The sequence below is a fragment of the Trichomycterus rosablanca genome, chromosome 19 (assembly GCF_030014385.1).
Source record: "Trichomycterus rosablanca isolate fTriRos1 chromosome 19, fTriRos1.hap1, whole genome shotgun sequence".
Classification (NCBI taxonomy): Eukaryota; Metazoa; Chordata; class Actinopteri; order Siluriformes; family Trichomycteridae; genus Trichomycterus; species Trichomycterus rosablanca.
Genome location: NC_086006.1, coordinates 9,946,463 through 9,959,190, shown reverse-complemented (window position 1 = coordinate 9,959,190; position 12,728 = coordinate 9,946,463). Strand labels below are relative to the sequence as shown.

The window sequence follows — 12,728 nt, the reverse complement described above, 5'->3', positions numbered from 1 at the left end:
ATGGAAAGAGGAAAGGGCCTTCCCTAAATTTTTGCCACAAAGATAAAAGCATAGAATTTATTATAGATTAGTAATTTTACACCTGTTTGCAACTTACTTTTAAAACCACCTCCTCGTTTCTACTCCACTTACCATATAAGTAGTTTGTAGCTCTACAATTACTGACTGTAGTCCATCTGTTTCTCTACATACTTTTTTAGCCTGCTTTCACCCTGTTCTTCAATGGTCAGGACCCCCACAGGACCACCACAGAGCAGGTATTATTTGGGTGGTGGATCATTCTCAGCACTGCAGTGACACTGACATGGTGGTGGTGTGTTGTGCTGGTATGAGTGGAGTTTTAAAATACCATGTCCACTCACTGTCCATTCTATTAGACTAGTTGGCAGGTACCTAGTTGGTCCACCTTGTTGATGTAAAGTCAGAGACGATCGCTCATCTATTGCTGCTGTTTGAGTTGGTCATCTTCTAGACCTTCATCAGTGGTCACAGGCTGCTGCCCACAGGGCGCTGTTGGCTGGATATTTTTTGGTTGGTGGACTATTCTCAGTCCAGCAGTGACAGTGAGGTGTTTAAAAACTCCAGCAGTGCTACTGTGTCTTATCTACTCATACCAGCACAACACACACTAACACCCCACCACCATGTCAGTGTCACTGCAGTGCTGAGAATCATCCACCACCCAAATAATATCTGCTCTGTAGTGGTCCTGTGGGGGTCCTGACCATTGAAGAACAGCATGAAAGGGGGCTAACAAAGCATGCAGAGATACAGATGGACTACAGTCAGTAATTGTAGAACTACAAAGTGCTTCTAAGTTACATCATTAAAATAATGTAATATAATGTAAGAATTTAATATAATGTAAGTGAAACATTCTAGAACATACCATTTAATATAGATAAGTGAAATGTTCTAGAATATACCATAACCTTTAATTTAATTAAAGATAGCACTGGCAAGCAATGAAAAGGCTAAAAACTATAGCCACCATTTCTGTTAGCATAGCAAAGCATCAGCACAGCAGGCCAGAAACAAACCAAGTATGTTTTTTAGTTTTTAATAACAAATAATAATAACAGCTTTTTATTTAATAGTACCACAATATTTCAGAACATACTGTGATAAAAATGATCTTATGTGAATAAAGCTGGCAAAAGTAAACAGGCTAAAAAACTAGCCGCCATTACCAATACCCAGGCATAACAGACCAGTAGAAACCAAATGGAATTTTTTTATATTAAAACTGGATTGAAATCATTAATTTCTAAGTGATTGTTTAATAATAATGCCATTTTAAAATTTAACATAATATTTATTTTGATAAGACATTAATTACTAATAGCTATTAGCATTATAGCCAATACAGGGTGGTGATTTGCCTGTTCGGTGTGACTGGCTCTTGTTTACACTTGGTTCACTTTAAAGGGTGATTTAAAAGTCTTTAGATGCTGAACCTTAGCTGTAAACTGATGAAAACTGGTATTATAGTGTAATCGGCAGCTGAATACACAGGAGAGTTTACCCAGTATTGCACAACTACACTCACCGAGCACTTTATTAGGTACACCTAGCTGGTATGCATATTCATTGATTATTTTTAAGCTCCAGATATACACCGATCAGCCATAACATTAAAACCACCTCCTTGTTTCTACACTCACTGTCCATTTTATCAGCTCCACTTACCATATAGAAGAACTTTGTAGTCCATCAGTTTCTTTACATGCTTTGTTAGCCCCCTTTCATGCTGTTCTTCAAAGGTCAGGACCCCCACAGGACCACCACAGAGCAGGTATTATTTAGGTGGTGGATCATTCTCAGCACTGCAGTGACACTGACATGGTGGTGGTGTGTTAGTGTGTGTTGTGCTGGTATGAGTGGATCAGACACAGCAGCGCTGCTGGAGTTTTTAAATACCTTGTCCACTCACTGTCCACTCTATTAGACACTCCTACCTAGTTGGTCCACCTTGTAGATGTAAAGTCAGAGACGATCCGTCATCTATTGCTGCTGTTTGAGTTGGTCATCTTCTAGACCTTCATCAGTGGTCACAGGACGCTGCTGTGTCTTATCTACTCATACCAGACACACACTAACACACCACCACCATGTCAGTGTCACTGCAGTACTGAGAATGACCCACCACCCACATAATACCTACTCCGTAGTGGTCCTGTGGGAGTCCTGACTATTGAAGAACAGCATGAAAGGGGGCTAACAAAGTATGCAGAAAAACAGATGGACTACAGTCAGTAATTGTAGAAGTACAAAGTGCTTCTATATGGTTAAGTGGAGCTGATAAAATGGACAGTGAGTGTAGAAACAAGAAGCTGATCTGTGTATTTGTGAGTATACTGACTATAGCTTTGTTGGTTCTGTCACTCTGCTGTAGCCAATTTATCAATCAAAAGAGACCTTTATAGGACGCCCAGCACTACAATGAAACCAATGTGGTAATAACATGGTAGTGTGTGTTGTACTTGTATAAGAAAAGCAGGTGCAGCAGTGTTGTTGGGATTTTAAAACAGATTTATAGCTCTAGTCTCTCACTGGATACCTACAAGAATCATAACAGTGAATTTGTTCCTTATAAAACATACTAACAAGGTTAGTAAGCTTGTTTAAACAGTGTTTAATCCCAACAACATTGCTGCACCTGCCATAGTAATACCAGAACAACAAACATAATTTTTATTATTCTTCATTTTTTTTTTAAAACAAGCAGCTCTTACGATATGTGTTATTTTTTAATGATTTAGTTTAAAAAATAATATAAAAAAAGCTTTTCTTAGCTTTATTCAGGTCTGGCACAGTAGGTAGTGGGTGGTGCTCAGCAACAGTTTGAGTAGTTACTACTAGGGATGCAAGCATGTTATTACCATGTTATTTTTAACCACCAAGACATCAGCAAGTCAGTGGGGGTCCAATGGGGTTGCTATTTGATAGATAATTAGCAGTATAGTATGTGTAGCTTGTATAATAATTAATGAATGTACCTGCCAAATAGTTGTACCTAATAAACTGCTCAGTAAGATATCAAGATAATGACATGTTGGCATTTACTCTTTGCTTAGTTCTCACTGCTGTCGGGTATATTCGTGTCCGAGAAGATCTGATGCGGTGAGAGCTGGTAGATGGGTACTTGTTGATCCTGCACCGATACCAAGGGAACACTGTGTACAAGAAGGGCACCGGACGGTTCCATATTTACGTCCGTCACAACCAGTCCGTCCTCAGCTTCGTTTCCTTCAGCCGACTGCTTATGGATATCCTGAGAAGTCTTTCGATGTCCAGGGGTGGAACAAAAGCGGAGGCTGACGTCACTGGTGTGGCGATAGACGCGTGGTCTTCGGTGACCACGGTAACCTCTGCTCCACCCTGCTGGATAAGAGCGTGCAGGCTGTCCAGGTCCGAACACCCTGTGATAAAGGCATTCTCTGAAGTCGAAGGTGAGGTGATATAATTCTGCGTGTCAGAGACATTCGTCTGGATTAAATGGTTTTCTTGACTAGCGGCGATGTGAGTTAGTAAAACTGTCTGATGTTCAAGGTTGCCCTCTGCTGGCTGGGAAATGTGTTGCACCGGAGTTAACAGGCTAACTTGTTGAATGACGGGGTTTAAAACAACGTTCTGGCTTTCCGAACTGAGCAGAAGCGTTCCAGGTTTAGAAGACTGACTGTCCATTGCTGTCCGTATGAAGGTGCTCTCTTGAACGAGAGGTGGCGCTACTATGATCTTAAGCTGAGGGCTTTCGAAGGAAGGAACTAAACCATTTGTCAGGGTTAGCGCAACCTGGTCTGGTTCATCTGTCTTTGTAGTGCTGGTATTTTGGGGTTCTGAGTGTCCCCCACCATGTTCCAGTCTTTGCCGTTCTTGTGAGAAATTATGCTGCCTTTTATGACTTCGCAACGAGTCTTCTCTTACAAACGAGGCGTCGCAAAAGTTGCAACGAAACGCCCGGGCCGCCTCAAGCCTCACTCTGTACCGCGACCCGGCAGGATTGTGCGGCTCCTCTCCACCCTTGCTTCGTCTTTCCATGACTTTCTCACCGTGGCACTTCCTGACATGGACTTGCAGGTTGGCGCGCTGCTTGCTGGCGAAGGGGCAGCGATGGCACGCGTACGGACGCTCATCCGAATGCACGCGCTCGTGTCTGTTGAGCGCCCCCTTGCTGGCGCACGAGTAAGGACAGCGAGCGCAGCGCAACGGCTGGGCCGGCGCGTGCTGCCGGGAGTGAGCGCGCAACGCCGCCTTGGCCGCGCAGCGGAAGTCGCACTCGGCGCAGGCGTAGGTACCGTGGCGCAGGCGAGCGTGGGATTTTAAGTTGGCCTTCATGGCGCAGCGGTACTCGCACAGGTCACAGGCATACGGTTTCTCGCCGGAGTGCACACGCGCGTGCCGCTTGAGGTCGGAGTTGATTTTGAATTTGGCGCCACACTCGTTGCACTGGAATGGCGCATCACCTGGAGAGGAAAAACAATAACAACATAGTAAACATAGTTCATTCAAAAGCATTTCCCTGCATACCTTTTTAGCCTGCTTTCACCCTGTTCTGCAATGCTGATGGAGTTTAAACACTTCACTGTCCCTGCTGGACTGAGAATAGTCCAACAACCAAAAATATCCAGCCAACAGCGCCCCGTGGGCAGCGTCCTGTGACCACTGATGAAGGTCTAGAACAGGGGTATTCAACTAAAATTTAAAGGGGTCCAGTTAGAGAAAATTTCTTGAAGCAAAGGTCCGGAATGTTTAACTATATATATATATTGATATTTACATTTACATTTTCAGCATTTAGCAGACGCTTTTATCCAAAGCGACTTACACAATGAGCGGAACACAATGAGCAATTGAGTGTTAAGGGCCTTGCTCAGGGACCCAACAGTGGCAACTTGGTGGTGGTGGGGCTTGAACCGGCAACCTTCTGTTTATTAGTCCAGTACCTTAACCACTATAACATATATACAATATAGTATAATGTAGCCTAGTAGTTGTATCAACATCTGCATGTTATCAATAACTGTCAAATCAAATGTCTGTTTATTTATTAGGATTTTAACGTCATGTTTTACACTTTGGTTACATTCATGACAGGAACGGTGGTTACTCATTACACAAGATTCATCAGGTCACAAGGTTATATCGAACACAGTCATGGACAATTTAGTATCTCCAATACACCTCACTTGCATGTTTTTGGACTGTGGGAGGAAACCGGAGCACCGAAGGAAACCCATGCGGACACGGGGAGAACATGCACACACAGAGAGGACCCGGACCGCCCCACCTTATAAAACCTTTCTCTTATCAAATTAAGAGAAAATAAAAATAAATTGTGCTCCAGTGGGAAGTAAGAACAGAAATGAGTCTCTCCATCACGGATTAAATGCTGTATTTTCGCTGTACACGTTTCTTTTTTGGAGAGCGCCATTTGTCTCCTGTCTCACTCGTCTTTTTCTCAACTTTCTCCTGCACAGTTGTCTGTATCTCTCCCTTCGTTTTTTCTACATTCGCTATCTTTCTTTTTCTTTCCACCGTCTTTTCACATGTAACTCGCCTCTAACTCTCTCAACTGTCTGCACTGCAGTCGCAGTGTTTACCGGCTGGAATGCACAGACTTGATTGGCTGAGTGGTGTCACGTGATTGGTTCTCATCCGCTAAACCGCTACCGTAAAGACTACAAAAGCTGCGCCGGTTAAAATAGAAGCGCTCCGTCAGGTTTCAAATAATAACTTTCTGTTTTGGCTATAGGTCCGGGTCCGTATAGGACAGCTTCTGGGTCCGGACCCGGACCGCGGTCCGCCTGTTAGTGACCTCTGGTCTAGAAGATGACCAACTCAAACAGCAGCAATAGATGAGCGATCGTCTCTGACTACATCTACAAGGTGGACCAACTAGGTAGGAGTGTCTAATAGAGAGGACAGTGAGTGGACACGGTATTTTAAAACTCCAGCAGCGCTGCTGATCCACTCATACCAGCAACACACCACCACCATGTCAGTGTCACTGCAGTGCTGAGAATGATCCACCATCTAAATAAAACCTGCTCTGTGGTGGTCCTGTGTGGGTCCTGACCATTGAAGAACAGGGTGAAAGCAGGCTAAAAAGGTATGCAGAGAAACAGATGGACTTACAGTCAGTAATTGTAGAACTACAAAGTGCAAAGGAGGTGGTTTTAATGTTATGGCTGATCAGTGTATATCAATAATATAGTTTATATGACTGATTAATAAACACAACACAGTGCTTCTCTATATGGATATGGACTAACCTGTGTGTGAGCGCAGGTGCACAGTGAGCTGGCTGGAGTTACGGCTGGCGTACGGGCAGATCTGGCACTTAAAGGGTCTCTCGTCGTAGTGCACGCGCAGGTGCTTCTTCAGACTGCTGCTGTCAGCGGCTGCATACGGGCAGTGCTTGCACTTGTGCGGCTTTTCTCCGGTGTGCGAGCGGCTGTGCAGGTTCAGCTTGTCCCGTCTGCTGAAACGCTTATGGCACAGCTCGCACTCGAATGGCCTCTCACCTGGGCAATGAAAGGCACAACAAATATCCAAAGATTGACAAAGTAAATCCTGGAGTTGCAGTTTATGGCCATTACTAGCTAACGGATTACAGCAATAAATGCCTGCACTTTTTTGGGAAACTTTCCACACAATTTGGAGTGTGGCTGTGGGAATTTGTGAGGTCGAGCAATCAGCATTCCAATCCATCCCAAAGCTGTTCAATGGGGTTAAGGTCAAAGCTCTGTGAGGGACAACCTTCCTTGAACTGTCTCCCCAAAGTGGAAAGCATGAAATGTATTATTACAGGCAATTCATTATTGATAATTAGGGATGTCTACATACTTTTGGCACTAATCAATCTATTTGTGTGGATAACGTAGTTTAGTCTCCACCAAAATGCTAAATAAACACCTTTATGTTCCTTTAAAAATGTTCCCCATATTATTGATTTACATCCAAAACGACTTACAGTCATACTAAGCGATGTCAATGATGAACCAACCGGTTAACCGAAAACCGATATCAAACTAGAGCTGGGCGGTTCACCCGGTGAATCACCCGGGTTAATGATTCGAATCTTGGTACTGAATCAGGAATCACGAGTCCCAGGTCTCAATGAACCCGTGAGTCCTCCTGTGAGTCCTCTGATTGGCTGCTGCCAAGTACACAAACACTGCGGAATCAGATGATTGGGCTGAACCGGCTTCACTCCAGTCTGTAAAGTAATAAGTTCAATATTCTAATAAACAAGCGGTTAAACACTGGTGTTTATTATGTGGCTGATTTTATGCACATGCTATTATTATTATTATTATTACCAGTAGTAGTGGTATAGTTTAGTAGTGCAGCATATTTTCTTGTAAGCAAAGCAACAATAAAATATAGTTATATTATTATTAAAATGCAAATGCTTACAGGCTACTTTAGTACTGTACCACTTAAGGAGTATCATAGCCCTTCCCCCTTGGTAATTCATTAACTGTTTGTTTTGGTGCCACTGTGGCTGCCTGACTGGGTCAAGTTACCATGGCAATTTGTTGTTGACCATCCCCCTTGAACCCTTGACCCATTAATATACCCATCTGATTGGTAGGTAAGTCCACCCATCTCTCTCCCCTCCTTGTCCCTATCCCCCATGATCAAGATTCCACTTAGAAAAAAAGTGTCAACTTGTCATTGACAAGAGAAGTGTGAGGTGACAAGAGAATTAAGAGAGAAGGATTTATTTACAGATGAGTGCACAGAAGACAAGTGATATTTTAAATTAAAATACAAATAAATAAATAATTAAAAAAACATCTGTAACCTAATAATGTGTCTGTGGATCCTTACAGTTGTAATGTAATTTATTTTATTTATTGAAGGGGGGGCACTAAAGTGACTCAAGTGAACCGGATCACATTATTGAGTGACTCAGATTAACCCGAGTCCATAAAATGAACCGAATTTACCACCACTATATCCAACCAACTCACTGTTCGATTATCGACGCTTCACTCCACTTGATGGCGCTTAAGCAGCCTGTACAGGGAAACGTGCCAATTTGAAACACAGCCCGACCAACCGTCAGTGCGCATGCGTGAGCTCCGTGTACAGCATCATTTGGAGTTTATAAGCTTTAGTTTTTAACTGTTAATTTTATTGATATAAATTAAATAATAAAGGACGGAATTATTTCGCATTAAAAACACAAACGGAACCGTCAGTATAAAGTTTGACCGTGCTAAACTACACCTGTGAAACTGTGTAATATAATAACGTGCATTTTTAGCATCATGTTCCAGTATGACGGTAAAACTCTGTTTATCTTATAATATCTAGATTAATGTTGTCTGGAAAAGCAATAAAATACCGACTACATTTATTAATCATAATTAGCATGTTTTAGTTAGTGCTTGTAATGAACTGTTTACTTGGACTTGGTGTAAAATCTACAAAATAAATGTTTAACTGGTTCTGTTTGTCTACATTAATGCTGCGTTCACTACCTACCTTACACTGTTTTCCATTAAATAAATTGTAAACACGTGCTGATATTGTTACTGCTACTTGTACTGTGACACTACTAGGACACAAACATTTAAAGGGTAAAAAAAATACTACAATTCTACACTAAAGTGGGTGTTACTCTGCCATAGATGAGAAATGAAGAACTATATAAGACTAAACATTGTTATTAGTTGTTATTTTGGCAAAATATTTTAAAATAGCAGGACCCCCTCCGAGTCCTTTCTGTGAGGAGTTTGCATGTTCTCCTCGTGTCCATGTGGGTTTCCTCCGGGAGCTCCAGTTTCCACCCACAGTCCAAAAACAAGCAGTCAGGTGAAAGGGGTGTGTATGTGTGTGTGTATGTGTGCGTCTGCCCTGCGATGGACTGGCGCCCCGTCCAGGGTGTTACTTTGTGCCTTGTGCCCATTGAAAAGCTGGGATAGGCTCTAGCTATCTATTAAGTATTAAGCCAAAAGTTACTTTCTGCAGTTCCTAATGTAATATGACATTGTCTATTGTCTAGATTCATCCATTCACAAGTTTAAAGTCAAACACAGTCATGGACAGTTTTGTATCTACAAATAATCCGGCCTGCATGTCTTTGGACTGTGGGTGGAAACCGGAGCTCCAGGAGGAAACCCACTCAGACACGGGGAGAACATGCAAACTCCACACAGAAAGGACCCAGACCGCCGCACCTGGGGATCGAACCCAGGTCCTTCTTGCTGTGAGGTGACAGTGCTACCCATCTAGCCACCGTGCCCATATAGTAATGTAAAAATAATAAATGAACATGTTCCACTCACTAGCTTTGCATAATGTCATCTGTCCCAATGTCCCAGTGTCCCAATTTGTTGTTATTGTGCAACTGTTGTACTGTTGTTGTACTGGCACTTGTTGAGAGTTGGGGCTTTGCTTAGGGACCCAACGGTGGCTACCACCGCTGTTTACTGTTATATGGTTGATCCATCATTGGCAGCTATTACAGTCAGTATAGCCACCATTTCTCCTTACAAAATGCAGCTACTGTCAGTTTTAGGGTCTTACCACAGATGTCAGATGGATTTAGAATTAGAATTATAGCAAAGTCAATAGAATATGTTTATTTTCTATATTTTAGCCACTCCAGTGTTTATTTGGGTACCAGTCTTGCTGAGAGAACTTTATTTCTAGCAGATTATTTTCTTTATTTTAATAAAAAGGGAGAATTAGGACATTTTTTCTTACCAGTATGAGTCAACATATGCCTCTCCATATCCTTTTGGCCATACTGGGTTTTAAAAGTACAACCTATGAGCAAAAATGAATTACATTTAACAAAATAATGCAGCATCAGGTAGGCGCTATTAGTCGTGGCTTGTAACAATACTAAATGTGCCCTCCCTCACCTGAGAAGCTGCAGATGTGTCTCTTTGGGGCCAGTGAAGGTTTCAGCTTTTTTGAGGGCGTTTTCTGTGTTTTTATCGTCTTCTTGAATGCTTTGGACACACACGTCTGTAAAGCCTCCTCCAGAGTGAACTCTTGCATGGATTCTGTGTAATCCACAAACAGAACACTGATGTTTCATTTTTAGCAATGGGCTGTAAATATGCTGTATATCTAACAAGAAGGAATTTTCCATACCAGCAGGTTCGGTATTTGTTACTGATATATCGGTCATATGAAGCTGACAGCCATTTTGCTTGTGAGCAAGAAACACTTCAAAATTGTTGTACTGCTGCTTGCAGAAGCCACAGATGTGGATGTCCGGGCTGACCTCCATGAGCAGATGGTTAACTCCTGCAAAGGACAAAACTATAAGCAACTTTAAATGCATGAAAAATAACTCCAGTCATCTGTTAACATACTTGTATGAACTACACTTTATGGCCAAAAGCATGTGGACACCTCACATGAGATTGTATTTGTGGAAATGTGTGCCCATTCAGTTAAGAGATCATTCGTAAGGTTAGGCATTGATGTTAGATGAGAAGTACCAGTTTATCCCAAAGGTGTTTGATGGGGTTGAGATTAGGGCTTTGTGCAGACCAGTGGTGGTCCTCCCCATGTCTTCACTATGTGCACAGTTATGACACTGCATTAGAGGCTGCAAACCACTTTTTAAATAAAGAAGCATACACCGATCAGCCATAACATTAAAACCACCTCCTTGTTTCTACACTCACTGTGCATTTTATCAGCTCCACTTACCATATAGAAGCACTTTGTAGTTCTACAATTACTGACTGTAGTCCATCTGTTTCTCTACACTTTTTTTTAGCCTGCTTTCACCCTGTTCTTCAATGGTCAGGACCCACACAGGACCACCACAGAGTAGGTATTATGTAAGTGGTGGATCATTCTCAGCACTGCAGTGACACTGATATGGTGGTGGTGTGTTAGTGTGTGTTGTGCTGGTATGAGAGGATCAGACACAGCAGCGCTGCTGGAGTTTTTAAATACCGTGTCCACTCACTGTCCACTCTATTAGACACTCCTACCTAGTTGGTCCACCTTGTAGATGTAAAGTCAGAGACGATCGCTCATCTATTGCTGCTGTTTGAGTCGGTCATCTTCTAGACCTTCATCAGTGGTCACAGGACGCTGCCCACGGGGCGCTGTTGGCTAGATATTTTTGGTTGGTGGACTATTCTCAGTCCAACAGTGACAGTGAGGGGTTTAAAAACTCCATCAGCGCTGCTGTGTCTGATCCACTCATACCAGCACAACACACACTAACACACCACCACCATGTCAGTGTCACTGCAGTGCTGAGAATGATCCACCACCTAAATAATACCTACTCTGTAGTGATCCTTTCCCCCAAAGGCCCTGTTCTTCCTGACCGTTGAAGAACAGGGCGAAAGCAGGCTAAAAAGGTATGTAGAGAAACAAATGGACTACAGTCAGTAATTGTAGAACTACAAAGTGCTTCTATATGGTAAGTGGAGCTGATAAAATGGACAGTGAGTGTAGAAACCAGGAGGTGGTTTTAATGTTATGTTACCTTTAGCATAGGTGAGTAAGAAAGATATAAAATAAATACATAAACGAAAATCTAATGTTTATTTTTGTTTGCATTTAGGACCGACTGTACCGACTCTTTACTTTGTGGAATCGACTCCTATGTTTTGGATTTCCAAACCACTCGAATAGGAGAATCGATTCTTTACTCGTTTGGGGTTCGACTCACTATCCGAATGTTAGGATCTACCATACAGAACCCAGAGCAGCTCTGATGAATACAGATAAAGAATGATATGAAACTGAGTAATAAAATAAATTAATGGAAATAATTAAATCTATTTATTTCTGTATATATACACACTTTCATGTAGTTGTTCAGCAAAGTTACCGTCTGTGCTGAATGATGCCATTTAGCAGCTTGATGCTGATCTGCACCCGATGCACAGCTGAATCTTCAACTTGAAGAATAATTACTTAATATTTGGCATTTTGTAAATATTAGATTTATCTCTTCAGCCCATTTCTTAACATATGTCCATATAAGTAAGTGCACACAAATGTCAGGGTCGATATTTTGTTTCGCGACAACCTTACAGCACGATAACGATCGGCGGAATCCCAAATAGCTACTTACTCACTACACAAATGCACTAGATGTGGATTTAAAGTAGTGTTCTACTCACTCTTTAGTGCACTAAACATTAATTGTAGGGCAATTGGACGTTAACCATTTGTTCGCCGTTTGGAACTGAGGAGCTGTCCAAGCGCAGGTGCTGCCCTCTTCAGTCCTGGTAGAGACTTCAGAAAAGTGTCAAGTATGAAGTAAATAAAAGAGGGACAATCAATTAATAAATGTAGATGGATGGATGGATGGATGGATGGATGGATGGATGGATAGATGGATAGATGGATAGATAGATAGATAGAAAAATAGATAGATAGATAGATAGATAGATAGATAGATAGATAGATAGATAGATAGATAGATAGATAGATAGATAGATAGATAGATAGATAGATAGATAGATAGATAGATAGATAGGATGAAGGATGGGCCCTGCTGAGTCTGGTTCCTCTCAAGGTTTCTTCCTGTAATTTTCAGGGAGTTTTTCTTTGCCACAGTCGCCCTCGGCTTGCTCAACAGGGGTTTTTGTATCTGTTGGTCCTGGATTTTGTAAAGTTGCTTTGAGACAATGTCTATTGTAAAAAGCGCTATATAAATAAAGTTGACTTGACTTGAGATATAGATGGATGGATGGATGGATGGATGGATGGATGGATGGATG

General features: G+C 42.0%; 1 protein-coding gene across 1 annotated transcript; it reads right to left on the bottom strand.

Moving 5' to 3' along the window:
- Positions 1-3,045: 3,045 nt before the first annotated feature.
- Positions 3,046-11,870, bottom strand: zfp64 (zinc finger protein 64 homolog (mouse)). Its single transcript, XM_063015590.1, has 7 exons — positions 11,831-11,870; positions 10,120-10,275; positions 9,885-10,016; positions 9,724-9,786; positions 6,276-6,527; positions 3,328-4,466; positions 3,046-3,283 (listed from the first exon to the last, which is right to left on the bottom strand). Exons 1-7 carry the CDS (start codon positions 11,850-11,852, stop codon positions 3,074-3,076), a joined length of 1,974 nt encoding a protein of 657 aa, XP_062871660.1. The 5' UTR covers positions 11,853-11,870; the 3' UTR covers positions 3,046-3,073.
- Positions 11,871-12,728: the final 858 nt, after the last annotated feature.